The 27,144-nt window shown below is 38.4% G+C and overlaps 1 protein-coding gene across 4 annotated transcripts in view; it reads left to right on the top strand.

Annotated features, from left to right (window-relative positions):
* The window catches only part of NRXN3 (neurexin 3), a 1,487,454-nt gene that overhangs the window by 511,349 nt on the left and 948,961 nt on the right, over positions 1-27,144 (top strand). For all 4 annotated transcript variants that reach the window (XM_036314379.1, XM_036314362.1, XM_036314372.1 and 1 more), the window contains one exon: positions 1,191-1,217. In XM_036314379.1, coding sequence (XP_036170272.1) covers positions 1,191-1,217 — 27 coding nt within the window. The remainder of the gene's footprint in view (positions 1-1,190; positions 1,218-27,144) is intronic.

The raw sequence follows: 27,144 nt of genomic DNA on the forward strand, positions 1-27,144 counted from the left end.
CATTGACTCCACTCAAGACCTCTGATGCTGTGAGTCCATGACTCTAAACATATATTAATAAAAGGATAGATTCTCTGAACTCTGGCATGGAAGACCTTGTCTGATTACCAGCAATGAAAAATTAGCCACTCCTTTTCCCCCTGGATTTCCCATTAAAAAAACACAAACAAACATAAAAGCAAAGACTTTTCTCTCTTTAGGATGCAGAATCACAGAGTGAAATAGGTAGGATGTCAAAGGTGTCCAAGGCCTCCTCCCCATGTACCTGTCTCGCCTTCTCCTTGAATGCTGTAGGCACTTGATTCAGTCTGAGCATTCGGGCAGGAAGACAGAGATAGGCTTCATGAGTGGGTTGGTCTGGGAACCTTTGAAACCAGAACAGTCAATTGTGATAACATCATTCAGCTCATTTTCCCCTACACCCAACCCACTTCTCTAAAATCTGGGATGGGTGTTTGTGCGGTTAGCGGTTTGCAAGTGGCCATTTTATGACAGGAAATGACCAGGTGGTGTTAACCCTTTCCTTAACTCTAAGGATAATGGCAAGTCTGCCTTTGCAAAATTTTGTAGCATTTGGGGCCTGACCTAAGGAGAGGGTGGAGGGAATTTGCTTTTAGAAAAAGAGAAAGGGTTAAATACTGCACTGAGAAACTTCATGGACTGATTTTTTAAAATGATACAAAGTGTCAGATTGGCAATATATCTTTGGAATACTAATACAAAAATTGTGTTGATGCTACTTTTTAGATAAATTTAAAAAAAATCAATTGTAGATGGACATAGCATATAGCCTGCATTTGGTGGGGAAATTTTTGAGTAATTTTCCAAGTTTAACAAAATTAATATTTCAAAGTCCAGGTTTAAAATACTTTATCTTAATAAAAGAATAGGATTGGGGGGAAACACATACTCAATGTCTATTGTGGATATATATGTATACCAGTATATATCTCTATACATATGTGTATATATATATGTGTGTGTGTGTATATATATATGTATCCAACTTTACTAAATAATATACTGTACATATACACCCACCCTTAAACTGTGCATACTGTATTTATATAAAATGGCCACATTTCTTGCGTGTGTCTGTCCCCGGAAGGGTGGACTGATTGTTTTTGGATGTCTGCAGCTGTTACCTTGAAGGATGCAATTTCATCTTTCATTTATTTTTCCCCATCTAGACTGTATCAGGATAAACTGTAACTCCAGTAAGTTTTCCCTCAAGTTTCATTTTGTTCTTTAAAAAAGCAAAGAAAAACTGACTTTATTTTGTTTACTGTTTTATGAGCTGTTTTTGATTTGAATTATTTTATTTTTTGACTATGGAATGGGGGGAACTGGGGTGATGGCAAGGGCCGTGGGTGTGGTTTCTGAATTGGGTCAGGTCCTATCTTCTTTCCTTGCATTTGCTCTATATGCAGAAAAGGAGGAAAGGGCACCTGATAATGAAATAACTTGAAAAAGAATTGAAATGGTAATTTGTTGTTCAGGGAGAAAAAACCCTGGGGTGTGGGGGGGGGAGGATCATGCAAAAAGCCTTAGAGCAACCAAAATGCACTTCTCCACTACAAAAAGCTTCAGAAAATAAAAACAAAGTTCATGACCCAGAAGGTGGCTGCCAACTCTGACATTTCTTTTCTGGCATTTATCACCGTAGGGTTTTTGTTTGTTTGTTTGTTTGTTTGTTTGTTTTGCTTTAGGTTTTGTGTCTGCTCTATAGGAGGATGGGCAAAACATAGTTCTGGGTGATAATGCAACATTTTAACTGAAGGCTTGAGACACATTCTGGCTCTTCAGAATGAAGAATTGCAGCCTATTATTTTTACTTTATCCCATTCAAGCAGTTCAGTTCTTGAACAAGGGTCATGATATAGTGAAGGCTGAACACTGTTCATGCATTTCTGCCTCTGCCTAGAAATGAGCAGTAACTGGAGTCAATGAGGTAGGGGAATAGGAAGAGAAAGAGAAAGATGAGTATGAGGGAAAGGATAGGCCTACATGATAAAAGGAAGAAATGAATATGCTTTGAGTCCTATAACATATTATATTAGTTACAGTAGTTAAATAACTTACTAACTAGGGTAATTAGGGTGATGAGCTGTAACAAACATCCCAAAATTTCAATGGTTCAACAAAAGAACGTTTATTTCTTATTCAGGCAAAGTCTAATGCAAATTGGGGAGGTCTTCTGGTCAGCTTTCTTCAAAGAAGTAATTCTTTTATGAGCTGGGCCCACCACCTTGGAGATCTTTACTTCCAGTTGCATCCATAGGGAAGAGTGATCTTCGATGGTTATGCAGTATGTCATATTGCCTTGCCTAGAAGTGACGTACATCAGTTCTGCACATATTTTATTTGTCAGACATGACTTCTTCCTAAATGCAAAGGAAGCTGGGAAATGTAGTCTTCCTGTTGTCCCAGGAGGAGAAAATTGGATTGGTTGAGAATTTACCACACATAAGTCTCAGCATCATCTCTACATTGTTCGCTTCTTTCTATGCTTGGGTCTTTTTATAAGAAAAAAACTCAGTAAAGGAAATAACTCAACTTCTACATTTCATTTACTTGTATATTCCATCAAATTAAATATTTTACAAGTGCTAACTAGTTTAACCTTTTTGGGGAGATATATTTTCAGGATGACAAAGTAATAAATCCGTATCCACTTTTTTTCTTTTGCAAGTGTTCCATATAAATTAACAAAAATGAAGAAATGTAAAAAAGAATCTAGGTACAACCACTTCCTAAAGCAGAATGCTTTATGCTTGTTTTACTGTCACTTTCAGTTAAATTAAGCAATGTCCTTTTTTGCTGTTTTTAAAATGTTTCTAATTAGCCAGACATTCCTCATGGTATTTAGATCATTAAAAGCCTAATTGAAACATTCTTTTTCTCCAAAGACTTTTGGAGAATTTTCTCTTCTTAAAGCAGCTTTATTGAGGTATGATTTTCATACCACAAAATTCATCAATTACAAGCCTACAATTCAATGACTTTTATTACATTTATAGAGTTGTCCAACATCACCATGATAGCATTTTTAGAACATTTTTATAGTTCCCCTCAAATCTCCCTTAAGTCAATTTGCAGCTAATCCCTACTTCTACCCTTAGCCTTTGACAATTATAGAACTGCTTTTGTATTTATAAATTTGCCTTTTCTAAACACTTCGTATAAATGGAATATTATAATATGTAGTCATTTGTGTCTGGTTTCTTAAAAATTATAGCATATCTACAGCAAGCTTTCTCTTTTCCTTTTGCATTAGTTTCCAGAAGGAAATAAGCTGGGAGGGGAGCATGAGGGTAAAATAAACTCATCCAATGTTGAATCTGACATCTTCAGAGACTTATATGCAGAATAGACAACTGATGGAGTTATTTGATCAGGATATCAGATCTTGGTTTTGTGCTCTAGCCACACTTTATCTTGCAATTCATTCAACAGATTCCATCAGATCAGCCATGGAAATCATCATTAGACAAGTTCCAGAGTTCTTTCTCTCAGGGAGATAGTGACTCTTCTCTAGAACACAGATACCAGCAGGTTTTCTGGACCTGAATTTTCTATTCAGAGCCACCGAAAGCAGCCCTAGGAGGAACTATGTCAGCAAAGATGTATTCCCAACTTTGATGACAGTGTAGAAAGTGTATAACTGGTGTTAATGCAATATTTAGGTAAAGAGCCGAGATTGGACTTTGAAAATCAATATTGAATTCTCATTATAAGCCTTTAACATTCTCAGGAAGTTACTGTTTCTGAAAGCACCAGGGAACGAATCCATAGTGTCCACTGTTTGAGTGGTTGAATGGAAATGAAATAAAATGAGACACGAGTCCTTTAAACTAATGTAAGACCTTTAATGTTGAGGTATGTACGTATAACCAGGGTCATATTGTAGAGTCACAAAGTAAAGGATACATGTTCTTGAAGTCAATTTTAATTGTTGATTTGGTCTGAAAACTTGAATTGACCCCAAAGTGACATAGTATACAGAAGAATGCAAATAAGCATGAATCTCATTTAATTTGTATTTTAAGAGCAAATGTAAAAATTCAGATATCCTTTTTATTGTGTATTCCTGCCATTATTTGCACTTGAGTGGAAAAGTTTGAAAAACTATGCAACTAAATTATGAGAGAAAACAGGTACAGGTGATTAGAACTCTTAATTCTCTTCTCATGGACTCATTAGAATTCATAGTTCAACCTGTTACAGAATCTCAAGTTGTTTAGAAGAGGTATGCATACCTTTCCTCATATGTCATGTTTCATTGTGAGAGTTCAAGAAATAAGATCGCTTCGCAGCCTAAATTCAAGTAGGAGAGGATTTTCTCTTACCCTCGGCTTTGTCTCCAGCTGTCCTTTTAATAGAAGTCACAGGGTGTTATAGCTTACGTTTTACAGCACTGCTGCTTTTTCCCTGGAAGGGACATACTGAATTAAGCTTTAACCAAGTTTGAATATAGGTTCATGAACTTTTCCAGTAGTTTTTATTTGAATGCCCGTCCTCCAGAAAGTCAGGTAAAACACTGAATGACATCATCTGTTTTTCCCCTGTTTATCTGCTGCAAAATGCTGTTTGTTCATGTAAATGGCTGTTTTCAAGAGTTTGTGTGCCAGTCTTTTTTAATGGAGAGAAGAGCATGGGAAAGAAGGATGACGTTACAGCATGAAGAGTAAGCAACTGGCCATGACAGACGGCAGCGGCCTTGAGGCAAAGGCCTCCTCCGTTGACTTTGTGGGCTGGCCCTGTCTGTGACTACGGCCCAGCTATGTGCCCACTAAGGCTTTCCAAGCAGCAGAAACACTTTTCTAATCAGCTTCTCTGCTTTTCTCCCTTCTTTCCCCCCCATACTTTGTCTTTCTCCATAATATCTATGATATACTTATTATTATTCGTTCCAAACTTCACTACTGCTGCTTACCAAATCCTCCAGGCATACCACACTATACATTCTTCTCTGGCTACTAATACCAAACATATATTAGAAGTGTGCAAATTGAGGTCTTTGGTTGAATCAGGGATGTTGTTGGATTTGATTCCTCTGGTAAGAATATTTAGAAATGTGTAATAGGAAATTTCCAGCTTAGAACTTTTAAATGGCAAGAGAGCAGCAGCATTGGCAGTCACCATGGTGATTGAACTCCAGGGAGACCTGGGACACTGCTAAAGAAAAAAGGGCTGCTTTCTGGAGAGTTTCTGGAGGATATCACCTGTTCCTTTGGTTCTGAGGTGGGCAGTGCCCTAGGAGGCATGCAATTCTGAAAACAAGTATGAACTTCTTGTTGGTCTCATGGGTGTTTGCTTAAGTTGAAAGTCTGTAAAATGGTTTGTTTTCTCTTCCCTTGTCTGACTGTGACCTTGCCCCATGATTTTCTAGCCCCTACTTTATTCTTTCCCTTTCAAGCTGTGTGCAGTATGGTTTGAATGAGTACAGTGAACTCATTTTAATTAAATGAGTATAGCATGAATGAATATAATGAACACATATTAATGAATATCAATTTCCCCTTTTTCACAATCTTTCCATACTCTTAATTAATATTCCTCAGTGTATGGCCATTTTCTCAATCTTACAAAAAAACAAAAAAACAAAAAAACAGGGTGTATGTATCACATGGAAATTATGAGTTTGTGTTTATGTCCGATTATTTAGGGATATGTAGAACCTCCTTAATTACTTTGAACTTGAAGCCTTCCTAATTTATCTGTGACAAGGTTCATTTTTTTTTTCTTCTTAGACATAGAGGAGAAAGGAAATAGAGTGTCATACAAAAATAAAATAAAAACACTGACCTTAACACTTAACATTCTCAAGTGCCACCATGTAGTCATCTGTGTCTGAAAACAGCTTTGGTAATCTTGTCCACTTCCTGTAGACTCTATTATCTTTGAATCACTATAGAGACACATAATAATATGAGCTATATGAAACTAACATCAAAGGATATGATTTTTCACATCATACCTCTCAAGACTACCAGTATGAACTAAATAATCCTTCTCTTGCACCTGCTTACCTAGTGTCTAGTTTTTCCTTAGCTTTTCTGTCTTTAGTTTCTTAGTATGCTCAATTTCTAGTGTTTTGGCAAAGTTAGCATCATAGCGGGGTTCTTGTTGAATTTAGGAATAGCTTGATGAACTGCAGTTTACTTACTACACAAGAATTTTGGTTTCTTCTTTGTCTTTTTCTCCATCTTCCATCTCTATGGTACCAGAATATGTGACTTTCTCTTTAGTTTTGGTTTACCTAGAAATTCCAGAGTTGAATTGTCCTTAAACGCAGAAACACCTCAGATCAACCAGGGAAGTTGACTTCTTCTATATTAAAACTCTTCTGGGAAGGAAATTATAGAACCTTCTTTGGTATCCATTCCAAGATTTGAATAACTGTCAGCCATATAACTTCTCTTAGTAGAGTTTTATTGGAGATGGAAAATTGTTAAACAGGATCTTATATATAATGTTACCAACAAACTACCAACATCACACCTAAGACTTTCTATTTCCACACTAAATGGTTATGTTCCACTTTAGCTTTTAAAACCTGATTTCAAAAAGGTAGTATATAATTTTACTTCTCTTTGGAAAGCTTTATATTTCTTGTAATGTATAAAACACCTCAAATGTAAGTTTATTGATAATATCAATAATAGCCAGATTTGAGTATAATAAGATGCTTCCTAGTGAACTCTTATGTATGTATGTATGCATGTATAGTTGGTATATAATATTATATTAGTTATATTAGTTTCTTCTAAATAAATATTAATTCAGAATGGCTTTATTTTATTTTTAAGTAGTTAAAAATTATACATTTAACCAAAGGCAAACTTGTAAAACTTCTCCCTCTTATTCCTAATCTCAGTCCCTAAATTCTTTTTTTTTTGGAGGCAACCAAAATTATGATTTTTTAAAAATATTCTTCAGAGTTAATTTGTGAGTATACAACATATAGTTATTACCATATCCCCCTTTTTCTTCCTCTACTTCTTGACACAATGTTAACACATTTTTCTGAATCTTACTTTTTTTTTTTTTTACTTAAAATATCTTAAGGGCTATTTCATGAATAATATAAAGCTCTACTTTATTATTTTTAGTGGCTACATAATATTGCATTTCATGAAGATATCATATTTGATTAAATCAGCGCACTACTAACATAAAATTATATTTCTCTCAGCTTTTAACTACTACTAAAACTAAGAAAATAAATATTTTCTTCATTAGTCTTTGCATGTATGTACAGCATTACCTATTAGATAAATCTTTAAAAGTGAAATTGCTAGGTCAACAGATAAGTGTATCACAAATATTGATAAATATTACCAAATTGCACTCCAAAGAGGCTGTGCAGATTTCAGTTTCTACCAGAAATATATGAATGTTTGCTTTTCCTCATCCTAGCCAAATATGTTTTATTATAAAACTTTTTATTTATTTTCTCAAAATAGCTCTTCAAAATGTTGCTTCACAAATTCAAACGAGAGCCCAATGTCACCCATAGATGTTTTTCTTCAACCCCTTCACTTCTTTAAATATAAGTAGGAACTATTGTCATTCAAAACTTCAGTGACCACTTATACCAGAAATCTTTTACTAGAAGTCTACTATAGCAGCATTTTATATGTAAATCCTTTTTATTAAATATGAGTGTAATAGAAAATTGACAATATATTATAGTATCTTTGTGTGATCATCCTCCTATATTCCTGTTTCTTGAGCCAAGTAGCCTGAGTTCACCTTTTTCTAATACCGCTAATGTAGTATGTGTCCTTGGACAGTTTACTTCAACTTTCAGTTTCCTCAGCTGTAAATGGGCATGATTATTGTATTTACCTCTTTGAGTAAGAATAGAACCTAGACCATAACAAATGCTAAATGTGTGGTAGTGATGAGGATGGTGACGGTCAACACTGTCATCATATTGCAGCCAAAAAAGAGGACCTTTTGAGAACTGTTCAGGTATGGATGGCTATATAATCCTGAACCATACCTGGTAGTTGAATAGATGGCTATGAAATGAGCATCCTCAGTTTCTCTGGCCACCTACTCAGAGCAATGATAAACTCTTTTCAAGGTCATCAGGGTTGCATTGGCTTCTGCATCAATAACATTATCAATAAGACTATTGATAAGACAATCTTTGGGTAATGTTTGGATTTTCCCCCCTCCCAGAGCATTATGATAAATATACTGATGTTATAACACAGAAGTCATGGCCTGGCCAGTTTGGCTGAGTGGATAGAGTGTTGGCTCTTTGACTGAAGGATCCTGGGTTCGATTCCGGTCAAGGGCATGTATCTCAGTTGCAAGGCCCTGTTTCTCTCTTTGTGTCTCTCCCCCTCACTTCCCCTCTCTCTAAAAATCAGTGGAAAAAATATCCTTGGGTCAGGATTAAAACAAAGCAAAACAAACAAAAAGAATGGCAAAACTCATAAAAATATTTTGACTTCATGAGTTCCTCTGTGTTTGGAACCCTGATATCAATTTAATAAAAGTTTATTAGTGTTCTAAAATGAAAATATTATTTTTAAAATGCACAGATATGATTATATAATATATTGGTGACTTTAATATTTTCTGATATCAACTTTGCATACTTTAAACAGGAATTAAAATAAAATAGAGTCAGAAAAATAAGAGTTTTTTGTGGCAAGGGTGTAGACTTTGGGGAGAGAACATTACTGTCTATTCAGCTTCCTTGACAAATTCCTGCATGGTTTTAAAAATCATCAAATTCATGCAGACTATGGTGAAAAGGAGGATAAAAGAGTAATTCTCTTCTTATGAGATCTTGTATTTTGGTTTCAGTGAGTTTGTTGAAGCATAGCATGATGAGTAAATATATTAAGAAATTTATATCTGGACCTTTGGGTAATTGAAATTATAGATATGGCATACAAAGGTTTGTGGCTTAGTCTTTATCAGATCCATATGTGATGCCCAGAGAAGTGGAAAATTAAGGACCATTCAGAAGTTAGAACTACAGTACCATTCATCTCAGTTTCAGAGAATGTCCTTTGAGAACAGGTTAAAAGAGAGGCTAACCGGAAAAAATTTTCCTTCAGTCACGTTAGGTAAGGCCACTCTTTCTGTGATTTCAAAATGGTTTTGTGCTTTAGAACGCAAATGTATCACCTTTTGGTTTGCTTCTCTTGTGTACAGTGAGCTGCTGGCATGGAAAAGTTCACCCAGAAAGGTACTTCAACATTTATAATTAATCTGGATTTTAGAAAGGATAGAGGGATTGGGATTAAGTATCCAATTAAATTGTAGATGAGAAATAAGATTGAAGTATCTACACTAGTAAAAGAGAAACATGCAAATTGGTGTCACTCCACTACTCTTCCCATTGGCTAATCAGGGAGATATGCAAATTAACTGCCAGCCAAGATGGCAGCTGGCGGCCAGGCAGCTGATGCGAACAGGGAGGCTTGCTTGCTTCAGTGACAGAGGACTCCAACGTTCCCCGCCTGACTTGCCGGCCTCTCAGCTGCAACTCTAAGCAACTATGTTGCAAATATAGAAGCTAAACAAAACCCCAGAAACCTGCTTTACTCAGCCAGGCTTCAGCCAGCCAGACCGCAACATTGTATCAAATACAGACGGTAAACAAAGGCCAGAAACCTGTTTTCAGCATCCGAGGCCTCAGAGCTAAAGCTGGCCCACAATAAAAAATAAAAAAAAAGAAAATAAGGAGCGGTTGGGAGCTTCAGTCACCCGTCAGCCTGAAAACCGCCCTCAGCCCCTCACCCGGACTGGCCAGGCACCTCAGTGGGGACTCCCACCCTGATCCAGGACACCCTTCAGGGCAAACCAGCCAGCCCCCACCCATGCACCAGGCCTCTATTCTATATAGTAAAAGGGTAATATGCCTCCCGGCACTGGATCAGCATGACAGGGGGCAGCGCCCAAACCCCCTGATCACCCTGCGGCTCTGTGTGTGACAGGGTGCAGTGCCCTAACCCCCTGATCGGCCCTGCTCTGTGGGTGATAGAGGGTGGCACCCCAACCCCTCCCCCCCCCCCCCCGGGCTCTGCTCTGTGTGTGACGGGGTAGAGCCATAACCTCCCCATCGGCCCTGCCCTGAGTGTGACAGTGGCGGCGCCCCAAACCCCTGATCCGCCCTGCTCTGTGTGTGATGAGGGGCGGTGCCCCAACCCCCCTGATGGGCCCTGCTCTGTGCTTGACAGGGGGCAGTGCCCCAACCCTCTGATCCGCCCTGCTCTGTGCGTGACAGGGGGTGGCGCCGCAACTTCCCTATCGACGCTGCCTTGAGTGTGATGGGGCCGGTGCCCCAACCCCCCAATCGTCCATACCCTGAGCGTGACTAGGGGTGGCATCACAACCTCCAGATCCGCCCTGCTCTGTGCATTACAGGGGGCAGCACCCCAGCTCCATAATCGGCCCTGCTCTGAGCCCGACCAGGGGCTGCACCTAGGGATTGGGCCTGCCCTCTGCCACCCGGGAAAAGGCCTAAGCAGTAGGTCATTATCTCCCGAGGGGTCCCAGGGCCTCTAGTTAAATTATAAATAAGCAGCTTCCAAAAGACAGCATGTTTCTTCTCATGGGAGGAAGAGCAGAGGAAATAGCAGAGAGGAAGGAGAAAATGGATTGAGGTTAAAGATATAAGACCTCACAAATACTATAGATATAATAAGCACAGTTAACAGAGTTATTGAATACCAGGAAAGACTACTAAATAAAGGAGTAAAATGTGTCTGAACATAGTAAAATAGGCAAACACTTTGCCAACGGATGCATGATCTATTGTAAAGTACCAGGTAGAGAGGCGATGTATAGGTTCCTAGAACTGTTTGCCAATCACAGTCAAGCCACTGTACTTACTAGTCCTACTTATACAGCCTGTCAATATATGCACACACATAGTGGTGTCTTATGTCAGCACAGCCTAAAATTTTTATGTTATGTCTGCCACTGCATGATTTTTATGACCTGAAGCTGCCTTGGATATAGTATATGCTCAATAAATAAATGATGAAATCAATGCATTAATGAAATCTACCCATTCCTCTACCTTAATTTATTATTTATGCAAATACTCTTATAATCAACCCAAGAGGTACTAGCCCCAAAAATATAAATTACAACTTTTTTGTCTTGTTGTCATTCTTAAAGGAGGAACATTAACTGAAGAGTAGATTTATTCTCTTATCCCTAATAATATGAAAGAATTAATTTCTTTGTAAAAGGAGGGATCTTATACCAACAAAGATTTTTCATGAAGTCTGTTTGGCCAAGTTTTGGTTAGAATCAGAAAATTTTATGAGGGAATATGAATGATAATCAGTAAATATACATGTTATCATTCTTCCTCATTCTTCATGCACTCATTCCAAAAACATTTACTGAGGGTTAGCTGGGTTCCAGGTGTTGACATCAGTTTAAGGGATTTTTTAAAATATATTTTTTTTGTATTGATTTTAGAGAGAAAGGGAAAGGGAGACAGAGATAGAAACATCAATGATGAGAGAGAATCATTGATTAGCTGCCTCCTGCATGCTCCCTACTGGGGACCAATCCAGGATCAAACCAGGATCTTCTGGTTCATAGATCTATCCTCAACCATTGAGCCACACTGGCTGGGCAGTTTTAGGGATTTATACAATGTATTTCCAAGGGAAATGTAGTATAAATCCTCATTGCGTATCTCTTGCCTCATTTTCCCCATTTTCTGTTTCTTCTGTAGAAGTTGGATTTCATATGCATGCATCATTTCTAAAATCCAGATGAGTCCCGTATAGATTTTGTTCAGGGGTGGTTCATTCCAACATTCAATTCAACATAGGGTTTCTTTTTTTCACAATGTATGTATGAGGCTCTGAACACTGATCTGCTTACCCAGGTCTTTTCCCTGATTTCTCTTTTTCTTATTTGACTTGCCCTCATCCCCTGGCCCCCTGCCTGGAGCCACAGACTGTGTTCCAGTTCTCTCTGCAACAGCTGTCATTTTGTGTATAAATGGTGTCTCTGTTTTACTTCAATCCATTTTTTTGTCTTAATTACCACAGTAAGATTTGCAAGGCGAAGCATTCCATTAGTATTAGTTATTAGGCAGAGTTTATATTTTGAGAATTAGGAAGGACCACTTTATGCAAGTAACATTATCAACCCAAACACTCCATTTGTTTGCTGACAAGATAAATGCATCAATGGATATACTTTCTTTTCATTATGCTATATATATATATATATATATATATATATATATATATATATATATAATCTCAGCAGGTTTCATCTACCTGTCATAGAAGAGAAGATTTTAATGTGAAATTCTAGATTTCTGGAACAATTACTCACAAAGTGCAAGTTTCCATACTTATTCAGAGCATCTCAAAAAATATAGTTTTTCTCAATTTTAAAATCAATTTTCAGAAGAAAATGTAGAGATCGGAGGATGTTGCTTCTAAAAGAAATGGGGTAATTTAATGATTGTTCTATTAAGTGACTAAAATCCTAAAGCTTTCTACATCAATTTATTAGAAGTCAGGTAAATGAACCTTAAGAGGGATGGATACATTTCCCTTCTAAAAATGACGTTGTTTCAGAATAAGTCTGATTATATAAAATCTGTATACAAAAAACTATTCTGTCACACCCAGGCCTTAAGTCAACCCTTTGTCACAGTGTCCCTGGTGGCTCCAGGAAGGGCCCTGCTTAGGGAATGGGAAGTAAGAGAGGCTTTCAGGAGATGGAAGCAAGAGGTGTGGGGTTTGGTTATAATAATGAATGTCCACCTTCCTGAATGGCTGAAATTATATTGCAGTAAAAATTGTTACAAGGCATATGTGTTCCAAAAGACACAAAATATAAGAGAGATCACATCCCCTGAAGCAAAGTCTTTGAAAGGTTATGAGCTCAGGATCCCCCAATTAGGCCCAGGGAAGCATATTTTAAAACATCAACACATAAAAAAGAGGGAAACCAAGGCTTGTGGAAGCCAAGTGCATTGCATAATGATGAGTGGCAGGCATGAGTCTTCATGAATTTCTTTTTTTTTTTTTTTTTTTTTTTCAGTTGATCAGCAGCCTAGCCAGGATCTCTAGCCAGGATCTCCAGCCAAGTTCTGGTCTGGATCTCCAGCAAAGTTCTGGCATTTATTGTCTTGTTACATCCGTATTTATACCAGTTGATTTTAATCCTGTCAATTTCTATTGCAAAGGTTAGGGCGTTTCTTATCTCCATTCCAGGGAGTAAAGATTATGTAGCTTAAGTGTGATTGTTTGTAGTTAAAGTGATTAACTACCCGCCTGGCACTTAGTTAAGGAGTTTTATCCCCTCCCTGACTTCAGGGAAAAATCCCTACCTGGGGAAACAACCTTTCTCAGAGAGGTGACCTTGGTTAAAACACACAGGGCTAAGGGGAGCAAACATATTAAGAACAGTATGCTATATACGCCAGGTCCCTTGAAACATATGCTGTGCAGATGTTTCTTTCCTGCAGCGACTGTGTCAAGCAGCAAGGATGGACTGGCTTCCGGCAAATTCCCCCTTTTTTATTTTTTAAAAGCAGGCATTAAAAAGAAAAACCCCAAATGCTCTCTTGTATCCATTTTAAGAGTAGGATTGAGTACCCTGGTCCTGATCTATCACCCCAGGGAGAGCTTGCCAATCCTGCACTTTCCCTGGGTGGAAAGGCTGCAGTGGCGTTACGGATAAGGCTCCTTGGGCATACCTCCTCCCATGCCTTTACATTTACCTTTCCTTCCTCAGAAAAGCATGGACATACTTCTTGTATAAAACATTCTGTCTGACTGGGAGTAACCTTAATTCCTCTGCTAGCAAGCATATGTGTTAAAAGATCAATACAGAGTCTTATTTCTTTAGACTCAGTATGGCACATCTTCTTAATCTAAAGATCAATACAGTCTTCTTTCTTTGGACTCAGTATGGCACATCTTCTCAATCTAAGTTCTGTACTATCCACCTTCTTACCCTACTTATCCTCTATAGGGGGGTCTGCAGTACCCTGGTGGAGTCCTATCCGTCCCGAGTGTGGTGTTCTCAATGGGGGCGGGCTTACCTAGGGGAATCCTGTTCCAGGGGTTCCCAAAGGTGTGGACAGAGTCGGCGAAGACTATCCACCCTCTTCCTACGGTGGAGTCTGATCCGTCCCAAGTGCGGGGTGCTTACCTAGGGGTCCCTGTTCGGGCGCCAGATGCTGGAGTCCAACCCCAGCAGGTCCAGGGGTCCCCAAAGGTGTGGATGGAGTCGGCGAAGAAGGAATGACACAGAGACAGCGTTCAGTTGATCAGCAGCCTAGCCAGGATCTCTAGTCAGGATCTCCAGCCAAGTTCTGGTCTGGATCTCCAGCGAAGTTCTGGCCATGAATTTCATTTTATGATTCTCAATCAAATAAGCACTCCTTGTCACCTAAATCCAGCCATCTTCAAATGATGACACAAGACTTTTTTTTTTTTTTTCATTAGAATTAATTTAAAAGGTACCAAATAAGAAAGGATATTATGACCTAAATCCATGGGTGTGGGGTCAGCAGCAATATAAACAGAAAGAAACTTAGTTCTGAAATCTGAGAGATGACAGAGAAATGACATTGGTGTTCTCTCGAAGTGTGGGCAGTGTAAAATCTCAAGAAATAAACTGAGGGTGCCCCTCTGCTTGAGAGGTAATAAAAAGTGAGAAAATTAGAAACACTAAAAGTGGAGAGAGGACGGCCAGTTTCCTTCTTCTGAGTGATTTTTCTGTGACAGCATATCAGGAAGCCCTTTCCTTCCTTCCCTCCCCAGAACCTGCAGGGAAGGAGCCACCCCCTGACCCAGATGAGGGTGCCCACAGGAGAGGGATGGCGTGAGCAGCAGAGACAGCAGGCATGGAAGGAGCAGAAGCAGCAGATGGTGATGACAAATGTGTGTGAGATAGGCAAAGGCAAGAGAAAGGGCACAGATAACTGCTAGTACTGGAGTGGCCTAAGCATAATGTGTTTAATTCCTGTAGAAAAATTCTGTATCTTCCGATCTTACGGAAAAAAGAGATCACAAAGGAAGACAGATAAAGACCATATGATGAAGCCATTGAACTAGGATGGTTAGATAAGGATTATCATAATTTCATGAGAACAAATTAATAGTTGAAACTCATATGCCCTGGCCACTGTGGCTCAGTCCCAGCACTGTCCCATGCACCAAGAAGTTGCCAGTTCAATTCTCGGTTAGGGCACATTTCCATGTTGAGGTTTGGTCCACGTCAGGGTGAGAGCAGGAGGCAACTGGTTGATATTTATCTTCTCTCTCTCTCTCTCTCTCTCTCTCTCTCTCTCTCTCTCTCTCTCTCTCCATTCTTCTCATTCTCCAAAAAGCAACAACACATAAAAACAAAGACATTAAACTCACATTGTGTACCTGTCAATAGTTGGAATATTACACTGTTTGTTCACTTATTGTTATTTACAAACAAATTCCCTTTTGATAAAGGAACTAATTAAAAAATACCTTACTTATTGTCAGAAATGCTAACCATTGTATGAACCTGATGACTAGGAAAGTGCCCGAGTACCTATTCATGACTTATTATCCACACCCCTCCATACCCATAGAAAACAGAGGGTGAGAATATCATTTAACATTTCAAAAGCATAAACATTGAACGCTAAGTAAAGACACTACCCCATTCTTTCCCCTCCCCAAATTTTTCCTGGACCCTTTTTCTGCTTCATCACAGCAAAAATGGATGCTGCCAAGTAAGTTCATACACAGGACATTCATAATTTGAAAACCTTTGCTATTACTTAAGTACATCAACTTCTCATATGGTTTCTAATGATAGCAAAAATAATAGCAAAGACTGATTGTTTTCTGTTTGCCAGACCCTTGGGGTGAGCAGTTTGCACAATTTGTTTAACCATCACCACAATTTATACAATAGGTAGGTGTTATTATCCTCATTTTAGAAATGAGACTTAATGATGCTAAGTACTTTGCCCAGCCTCAGTTTCGTTGTTTTTGGTCCCAAAGCCCCTGCTCCACACCACAGCACATATTTCCTCTTTTGCTCAAATACTGAAGTGTTGATGTTCAGGGGAACCCAGTTCACTACTCCCAGACAAGTTGGTGGTAGTCCCCACCAACAGGGCTACCTCTGGTCACTAATCAATCCTATTTCTTTAGTTTGGGTAACTTTAACCTTTCCAGAGCAAGGCTTCCTCAGCTCAGCTCTGTAGGAATATTAGTGTCCCATTCTTGTTCATCACTAATCCCTAAGGCACTATTTAGTTCTGTGACTGAAAGGTACTTGGCATTGAGAGATGCATGGAGAGAGGTTGAGTTAGGAATTGCCATACTGGCATAGAGACCAATGCTAAAAAGAGGGTGGTAGTAGAATATCATAGCTGATCATCATTGAGCCATCCTCCATGTGCCCAAGTGCCTTGCTGGCCTTTCCCTGGGGATGTTGGTATTCTCAGTCTTTTGTCTCTTCCCATTGTACTCTAGTGCTATAGTTGTAGCAAACAGTTGTGCTTACCCCAACTCCTCAGGCCCTCTCATACCTCTGCTCCTGAGTCCATGCTTCATGTTAAGCACTGTGCAACCTTCCTTCCTGTATCTGCCTAGTCAACTGATACTTGTCTTTCATGACAGCTCAGGAGTCAGCACTTATGTGAAGCCTTCTCTCCTACCCCAGGCAGGTCTAGGTTTGTCCATCTCTAAGTTCTTATAGTTGAATGTGCATCTTTCAGAACGCTCATCCCATTTGTGTGGTTCTATTTGCTCACATATGTATCACCTGAACCAGTCTCTGGACTGACCCATTATATGTCCAGTCATCATTGTATCTTCCCACATTAATGCACATTGATTGAGTTACTTAATAATTATATGTTTTATTTTTAACACTATTTTTATTTTTATAAAATAAATATTTTTGTAATTTTTATTGATTTTTAGAGAGAGAGGAAGGGAGAGGGGATAGAGAGATAGAAACATTGATGAGATTGGCTGCTTCCTGTGTGCCCCCTACTGGGGATTGAGCCTGCAACTTGGGCATGTACCCTGACCAGGAATCAAACCTGTGACCTCTTGGTTCATGGGTAGATGCTCAACCCGTGAGCCACACCAGCTGGGCAATAATTATTAAATTTAATAACTGGAAACTTTGTTCCACCGGAGAAATCTGCATGAATGAATACAAATTTCTTAGTGAGAGGAAACTTATTCCATATTTACAAAGGGGAGATGTCAGAAGATCAGATGAAAATGCATAGATTTCCATAATAAGGACATTTGTCTGACTCCTAAAAAGAAATATGTTTTTAGAAGCCCTTACTAAATAGTACTGCATTCGAAGGCTAATATTTAAGATGAGGAAATTGGATTTGAAAGCAGTCTGGTCCTTCTTTAACCTGAATGTAGTGGTTCTGAGAGACACTTAAGGCACAGATTACTTTTGTGTGGTGATGTTCTGTATGTGAGTTTTATGCAGGCTTTATGCCTCACCCTCTGCCCCTAGATAGACATCTATGCCCATTCCTGTATTATTTTTATTTGGCCTCTGAAACTTCACATGGTCCTAAAGAGTATGAGGAAGATGACTCGGAGCAGAAACACAAAACCAAACCAGCAACACAAGTAGCAGCACTGCAGGTGGAAGGGACAGAAATCTTAGGTTCAGTTAGACCTGCTCTGCTACTCATCAGCTCGCAGTCCTCTGGCAATTTCTCTTAGCCTTCATTATTAGTTGTAATAGCTATGACAGCATTGGATGAAGAAGAAAAATATCTGAATGGAAGCCTAGCTCACAACTATGTGATTTCCACTCCTGCATTTTTAAACAGGCACCAAAACCCATAGACACTCTGAGGGCCCATGTGTCACATAGCTTGAATTGCTCATTGATCATTTGAACTTGTAACAGTAGAAACATCAGTTTCCCCCGGCTTCCTGGGTACTCATCTAACCTTTCCAAATTGTCAAAGGGAATGCTTCTTCTGTAAAATTCTTCACAGGAGACAGGACAGGAGTCAGTGTTTGAAGAAGCTGAGTGTACCCAAGATAACTTCTTGGGTTTTCATGGAGGAGTTTTGTGGCAGCTGGTTTAGAATTATGTGTGAAATTAATGTAGAACTATTTGACTCATTCCAAGTAAGGCCACATTATTAAGAGTGAGGATCTTCATCTACCAAATCACTGGGGCCCAGGGTTCAGTTTAAATCCAGGGGAGTGAAACTATTCCCTGTATAGTTGAGTGGTATAAGTGACAGGAACTTATGGGTTTGCCCATGATGAAATATATGCAGAAGAAACAACAACAAAAACAAAACACAAATGGGCCAACAGTTAATGAGCATTTATTTTTGTGCACAGTAATAATACATATATATATATATATATATATATATATATATATATATATATATATATATATATATATATATAATCTCCCCAAAACAATGATATGCAATAGGCAGGACTATATACATGATTTGTGGGCCTGAGTAAAGAGTGAAAATGCAAGCCGTTTGTTCAGAAAGCAGGAAAAAAGCTTTTTCCCTCTATTTTACTGTCTTTCTCTTTCACATCGAACCATCATGCTGTTCTTTTATGTTGTTCTTTTTGCTATCTGATGTGCTCCCTCAAGCGTGAAGATACTCATGGGGTGAGTGCAGAGCTGCCCTGGCACCCATGACTGCATAGCAGCAGCTGCTGAACTGATGGAGGGAAAAGGAGTGGAGGCAAGATCACTTATGAGCCAAGGCTCCCATTGAACTTCACTTATAAAATACAGATTCAAAGATAATATTCTTGTGAATTTTAAGACAAAGACTGCAAAGCATTGAATCCCAAACACGCAGGGCTCTGTGTGACTGTGGTGATTGTATGCCTATGAAGTTGGCCCTGAAAGTAGGAAATATCTGAATTTTACAGATGAGGACACTTTAACTACTAGAAAGAAGGTTTTTTTATTTTGTTTTGTTTTGTGGCATCTTTGTCCACCATGTATTTACTAAAACATACTATGGCTTTTACATGGAACTTGGCTGACAGTTCTTAATTTTGGTAGACTTTTAATGCTGCATTTTATAAATGTGTTACTGCTTATGGAAGTCATTCTTTGGGGCCCAGTGGAAACATGCTTTACTTTTGGAAGTCAATATTTACGGGACTGAAGTCGATGCGTGGTATAATTTTGCTAGTGAAATCAGTTAGCCCTGAGTGGAAGTGATCAATAGTCACATATACCTATGCCATGGACATCTTCACTTCCCTTTCGCAGGGATAATCTTCTCTGGGTGCCCCATTGTAGATGGAAGGTCAAAGTTCCAGTCTGATTTACTGAACCTCAGTCTTCAAGAGTCTGAATTACCATCGATTTATCTAGTGGGTCATCAGCAACTGGAAAACAGAATTTGGATATTATTGCACTGATGTACCATTGATGAAGAAATCCCTTAGACTAACTAAGAGGGGAAATAAAAGAACATTCCAGGAATAATTGACCAATCAACACCTTTAGAACAACACTGCGCAGCATCTTGGTTTCTGATTCGTTATTCTATGTTCACCCTCACTCATCTAAAGTGAATCAAATCAATACCCTTCAAAGTCAATGGATGATGGGAAAACAGTTGGGTCCCATTAGAATATTTAAAAGGAAAAGCTCTGTCTTTTCCAACAAATTCCATAGGATCTTTGAATAGAACAAGAGCAAATTGGTTTCAAGCTAATAAGTGAAAATTAAACACTTGCAGTGGCTATAATGACTGTCATTCCTACGGGCTGCCAGGCCAATCCACTTTTCAATGTCTTGCTGGAAAGAATAATTTATGTACTCTTCCATTGAGCAGCCATTATTGGTTTGTCTTGTCCCTGCCTTTGTTGTGATTTGCGGCACTGCAGTGGGAGCTGACATGCTGAGCTATTTGGCTGTCTCAGCCTCATGGCCAGCTCTTACTCAAAATAATGTCAGGGGAAATTGACAACATCCCTTCAGGGATCTTAGCTAGATTTCACATAGTATTTGTATTTATGGAAGAGCATTTCCTTGTAGTGTAAGTATACTTTGTTCTTGGTAACAACATATTTACTTGTGTCTGATTTTATTATCACCACAGTCGAAGGCACATATTATTCTCCTCTAGAGTGCTTACATTCAGCTTGTTTTATACAAAGAACTAGTTCACTTGGACCCTCATTCAGATTGATGGCTTATGTCACACTTACCTGCAGGCAAGTGTGTATTGATGAGGATTTTATCACCTTTTTATGTGATTACATGTTGGTTTAGTTTTCCCTTCTAAATCAACATTTAATTTATAGTTTAATTGTAATTGATCCAAGTGCTACCAGTGAGTAATTCTATTGATGACAAGTTATATGCTTGGAGTCAGGTTATCTTTCAAACAGACTCTCTTTTAGAGAGAATGTTGCTTCAGCTGAAAACAATGAAGCCCTTACTTAAATATTTATCTCATAAATGAAAGTCATCGACATTGAGTAAACGCCATCATTGAGTATTTCCATTAAGACTTGGAGACTTGGTGGTTTCTATAAAGGTCCAGATAGTAAATATTTTAGACTTGTGAGCCATATAATTTCTGTCACAACAACTAAATTCTCTGTCACAGTTCAATTCTGCTATTGTATTAATACAAAGCAGCCATAGTCGATATTTAAACTTATGGGGAAGGCTGAGTTCCAACACAACTTCATTTACTAAAACAAGAAGCAGGCCAGAGTTGGCCCAAAAGAACCATAGTTTCCCGATTCCTGGGCTAGGACCAGAAGAGAGGTGTACTTGTAGAAATTATGTTTTGGAAGTAGACTACACTACCTAAGATTCCAAATTATAAGACCAATGGAAGCTTGAAAAACTATTCATTCAAGCAATCATATATATGATTGCTTGAATGAATAGTTTTTCAAGCTATTAATAATTACACTTCATTGATCATCATTACACTTCTGACACATTTTCTACTATTTAGACATTTCTTAGAAGGAACTCTATTGCATCATTGATTCTATACAATCTGACACAGAACTATTACAAGTTTTTCCAAGAGATTGATGAATGTGCTTCCCCAAACAGGTCTTCCCCGCTCCCCGTGGTCTATCCCTAGAGAGACAGGAAGCTCCACCTTCCCTCCACTTCTGCCATTTGATGTAGATTCTTCTGGTGTTATTCTTTTTTTAAATTTTTTTTTTTTTAGATTTTTTCCTTTATTGATTGAGTTATTACAAATGTGTCCTTATCCTAAGGCAATGCTGAATGAATTCAAGACTGTCCCTATCCTTATGAGGCTGGCATCCCATGAGAGATGTTTGTGAACATATAAATGCATATGTGTATCAGATAATGCCTAATGCAACAAGTAAAAGTAAACAGAGTAAAATAAATGCTTAGAGGTTGGAGGAAGTACAACTTTATTTTTTAAATATATTTTTATTTATTTCAGAGAGAAAAGGAGAGGGAGAGAGAGATAGAAACATCAGTGATGAGAGAGAATCATTGATTGGCTGCCTCCTGCATGTCCCCTACTGGGGATCAAGCCCATAGCCTGGGCATGTGCCCTTGACCGAAATCAAACCTGGGACCCTTCAGTCCACAGGCTGACGTGCCCACTGAGCCAAACCAGCTAGGGCAGAAGTACAAGTTTAGATAGAACTGTCCTGGAAGGCTTTATGAGAAAATGACATTTGAACTTTGGACATATGAAACTTGAATGATGAGAAGGACCCCATCTTTGGAAGGTTTAAGGAAAGAACATTCTGTGCAGAGGCCAATGACTTGTGCGAGGAGTATACATGGTGTGTTTGAAGAACAGAAAAGACTAGTGTGGTTGAGCCATGGCAGGTAGAGCAGAGGGAAGGGGACTCTTTTTTATTGTGAACTGTCCCCATGAGACTGACCTTCTATCAGTTATGTGTAAGTTAAGGAATGTGCCTTGATATTCACAATCATCCTTTATTTTATTCTTTTTTATCCTCTTGGGGAGACAAATTCATAGGCATCTAGATAACTGTTTATTGTAAAAATATAATTTTCACAGATTCTAATCCATTGTTATTAAAGTGAAAGCAAGCCAGTGTTTCTGATGAGGGATAGTTAAACAACTATTTGAACCATGTTTAAAGAAATTATGAGACTAGTATATTAGAGGTAAGACTATTAGGGATCAAAAGTTATGTATCAGATCCATAGGTCTGATCATTTGAGAAACATAGAGGATTTCACAATAGTCCATGATCGTGGATGGCTAAATTGGCTAAAACAGCTTAACTGTTAATAGTTTCAATATAAATGCCTAGATGCTTCAAACTCACCAGTTCATCAGATACTGTATGTAGATTGGAAAAAAAAAAAATTAACCCTATCCTTAAAAAAAATCAACTCAATTTCTTTTACAGAAAATATTACATCTGGTCCTGTATTATATGGTAATTTTATGAAGCTTTGGACATAAAACTATTTTAAATCCATTGTTGTTTGGGATTGCAAAAACACTTATCCATGGAGAATTGCTTGTATCTAAATAAAACGCCTTGACTTAATTTGACTCAAAATGAAGTCCTTTGCCTCAATTAAGTAGAATTGAAGGAAATTGCTCTAACAGAATTAAGGCCAGTTCAGGGAAGTTAATTAGAATGTCTTGCCTTGAAGGACAGGTTAGTTTTCTAGGCAATGTGTTTGAGAACAATGCTTCAGATGAATGCTAAGGAATTCTGGTTCTGTTAAGAATTATTGTGCCCTAGCCAGTTTGGCTCAGTGAATAGTGTCGGTCTGTGGACCAGGGGTCCTGGGTTTCGATTCCAGTCAAGGTCACGTACCTTGGTTGCAGGCTCCTCCCCAGCGTAGGCCCTGTTCAGGGCTCATGCAGGAGGCAAACAATAGATGTGCTTCTCTCACAATGTTTCTCTCTATCTTTCCCTCTCTCTTCCACTCTCCCTAAAAGTCAATGGAAAAATAATCTAGGGTGAGTCTCCATATATATATGGAGAATAAAATACTATAAGTAGTAACTTGCTACAACTCCAGGTAGCCAGAGGGAAAAGTCAGCCTGAATTAATGAAAGAGCGTATTATGAATTTATTTAAAAAATAAAATTGCTTTCAAATATATGCAGTAACTAGACCAAGATATGCCTGTATGTATTTTATAAAATATATAAGCCTGACTTGCTCCTACCGTTTTAGTTGATTAAAATAAAATATTTCTTGCAAGTTACTTGTCACATGCTTAAAACAATTTTATTTTTATTATCAAGGAAACTGGTTTGATATCTTGATATGATTCATATAACCACTCTTTATGGATACCATAAAGGTATATATTCTGTGTTTGGTTCTGAATTAATACATTTTATTGAAGGTAGAAGCCTAAATGTGGCATCTATGCTAACGTAATATAGGGTTTCCAAAAGCTAGTTGTTAAGAAGAATGAAGGTAAGAAATTATATTTTTGTAACACAGGATGTTTTTTCTACCTTATCTTAGAACAAGGTATTATAGTGATTTAAAAAAATATCAATTGAAATCAGGATTAATATATCCACTTTTTCTTGGTGTTTCATCTGTGTATCTAGCATAAAACCACATGCCGGGAAGCATTAAAGGAAATTATTTAACAATAAAATAGTATTTTGTTCGCTCCATTTATATTTTTCCTTTTTCTAAGAGGATGTAATGTATTCATTTAAGCATCATGAATCTCTTCGCTAGGAGTAGGCAACTGTTATAAAGGGAACATTTTTGAAATATGAATCTTAATCACACCTAGAGCCATATCCATTAGAGTTTCCATTTTATCTGGCACATTCAACTTCATTATCTGACAACAGTGAAATGATGTTGCTTTAGACATCTATGGAAGTTTTATTGAATATCGTCAAATGCTTAGCAAATATTTAAAACATTTCACATATTCTTACAACTATAATCGTACATTGAAGAGTATTTCCTGGTTTGGGAACTTTAATGCAATGAAAAAGTGAGAAATATATCTTGGGATGACATGGGAATAGACTAGACTGATAATTGACTAACTGGCTTGATATGTCTTATAGAACAGGATAATATATTATTTTTCCACTAAACCATTTGCCAGGCCAAGACCATGTGACTTACTCTTGTGGCTATAAGCTTGTGATAAAGCTTGACTTTCCAAACTGTGGCATGCAGGTACCAGAAAGTTGATGAAGCAAGCCACAATCCTCACTGCAAATGGAGAGAGCAATAATACTTTCACTCACTTGCAATTTTAGTAGTTTTCATGAGTGAATGTCAGTGTTTCTTTTTTTCCTGACAGGAAAAGGAATGTCAGTGTCATCACAATTCACTTTTTCTAATGTGTTAGTAATAGTGTGTAGAAAATAATATAATTATCATTACATTTTGCATTTGATTGTCTTATAAATAGTGAAAACTTCATTGAAGTAGGTAAAATTGTTCTATCTCAATCTTTGCCTCTTTTTTTGCAAGATGGCTTTCTACTTATTTTGGCCTTGAAATGAGAAATTCTTTAAAAATATATGTTTTAGAAAATTGTTTCTAACTTAAAGGAGACAGCATTGTAATCTGGGTCAAAATTATTATTAAGTTTTCTGGATGCTTATAATGATATCTGTCAAATTGTTCATAATGGCTACTTTTTTAAAAATATATTGATTTTTTACAGAGAGGAAGGGAGAGAGATAGAGAGTTAGAAACATTGATGAGAGAGAAACATCAATCAGCTGCCTCCTGCACATCTCCTACTGGGGATGTGCCCGCAACCCAGGTACATGCCCTTGACCGGAATCGAACCCGGGACCCTTCAGTCCGCAGGCTGACGCTCTACCCACCGAGCCAAACCGGTTTCGGCCATAATGGCTACTTTAAGAAAGTTCACACAAGGCACTGATACAATCAGCTGCTCTGTTTAGTTATTCTTGCTATGAATTAGTGATCCTTCCAGATTCCAGGTGTTACTATATAGCTGGATGTTTTACTTTGCAAGGAGGCAGCCATTCATGAAAAACAGCTATAATTATACAGCATTCAGGTATTCCATAATTAAACTACCAATGGATTATATGTTGGCTCATGGAATTACACTTTGTAACTAGGCTAGCTAGAAATAAGGCTGTTGCTTAGTCTTTGTTTCCTCTTGCTATTTGCTTTGGACAAGTCCTCTCTGTGCCTTGATGTACAATAGTGGGTCATACCAGCTTGCTCCTTAGTTGGAAAAAAGGAGAATGGGAAGATGAATGCATGAAAACACCCAGATCGAAGGCAGGCGCTACTGTAAGCAAAAGGCATCTCCTTGGACATCTTCCTCCAATTTTTGAAAACTAATGGATCTCAGTTGTCCTTTAAATAATATATGAAATATTGGGATCAGAGAAAACTTAGTAGTCCTATCAGTATCACTGGCTGCTTTTCTAGATTAGTTTAATAAAAAAAGTATCAAAGCACATGGGTCAGAAGAGGGAATCTTGGGTCAGAAAAACTTAGAGACACATACTTAGAGAGAACATTTAAAAAGATTTTAATATCTTGACCTATCAGGGTAGAGGAAAGCTATTTTAGGTGGCTGAAATTGTAGGATGTGACATTCTACATCTGAAAAAAAAACCAAACTTTTAAAGACTTAACTGTGTCCCTGGCACTTGGTCAACAATTTATGTTCATTTTCTCATTTAATCCTCTCAACAATCCTGCCAAAGAGGTATTATACCTTTTTGAGGTGAGGAATCAAATGTATCAATAACATTTACCCAGTAATTCTGAAAATGAACCTCTGAACAAGACACTTATATTTAATTTTTTTTTAAAATCCTCAGCTGAGGATATTTTTCCATTGATTTTTAGAGAGAGTGGAAGTGAGAGGGAAAGACAGAGAGAAAATACATATGTGAGTGAAACACATCAATTGATTGCCTCCTGCATGCTCCCCAGCCAGGGCCCAAACTGGGGAGAAGCCTGCAACCAGAGTTAAGTACCCTTGATGAGAATTGAATCCGGGCCCCTTAAGTCTGCAGGCCGATGCTCTATCCACTGAACCAAACCGGCTAGGGCAAGGCAGATTATATTTTAGAGATAGGAGACAGGCATTTAGCAAGCCAAAAAATAAGCAGCATAATTTGTCTTGGACTATGATATGAAGAAGGCACCAGCATTCTGTGAGTGAGGTTAGGAAGGTGGTCAGGAAGGCCTCTCCAGGAGGGGCCATTGAGCTGAGACCTGAATGAAGAATGGAAGCCACCTTGTGGAGATGCAGGGAGAAGCCATTCAGGCAGAGGGTTGGCCAATATGAAGGTGGGGACATAGTAAGTGTATGTCTGCAGAATAGAAAGAAATTGTGTGTGGCTGGAGAATGAAGGGGTGTGTGTGGGGTATGGTAAGAAAAGAGACACATGCAAAGCTGGGTCTTGAACAGGGGTCCTCAAACTACGGCCCGTGGGCCACATGCAAATACAAATATTGTATTTGTTCCCGTTTTGTTTTTTTACTTCAAAATAAGATATGTGCAGTGTGCATGGGAATTTGTTCATAGTTTTTTTTTTTAAAAAAAACTATAGTCCGGCCCTCCAATGGTCTCAGGGACAGTGAACTGGCCCCCTGTTTAAAAAGTTTGAGGACCCCTGGTCTTGAAGGTCAAGGCAAGGAGTTTGCATCTAATGTTAAAAGCAACAGAAAGCTTTGGGGATGTTTTAAGTAGATGAGTGATATGATTCAATTTACATGCTCCTAAGTGCCCTCAAGAGGTTGAGTGGTTTGTTCAAGGTAAGACAAAGAGGAAAGAGATGAGGATGTAAATTGCTCACTTAGTACTCAAACCTAGGTCCCTCTGCCTTCAAACCCCTTCCCTGAATGGTGTACTGTTTTACTTGAGCATTAGTAGTAAGAGGCTGGAATGAAAGACTGGGCCATGGTAAGAGAGGAAAACCAGACTGTAAACTGTAAAAGCCACAGGTTCCATTATTTTAGGAAAATTAAACAGGTCAGTTAGTGCCATCTCCTGGGATCTATGGCAGCTGGCCTTTGAGTGGCGGGCCTGTGTGTCCCTTGCAGTGTTGACCCTCAGTTCTACCCCTGTGGCCAGGTCATGGTGAGGAGGATTCCGTCTACACATTCCACTGAGCAAAGCTTCCTTTCTGAGTTCTTTCCC

This window comes from Myotis myotis, unplaced genomic scaffold (genome assembly GCF_014108235.1).
Source record: "Myotis myotis isolate mMyoMyo1 unplaced genomic scaffold, mMyoMyo1.p scaffold_m19_p_1, whole genome shotgun sequence".
Lineage (NCBI taxonomy): Eukaryota > Metazoa > Chordata > Mammalia > Chiroptera > Vespertilionidae > Myotis > Myotis myotis.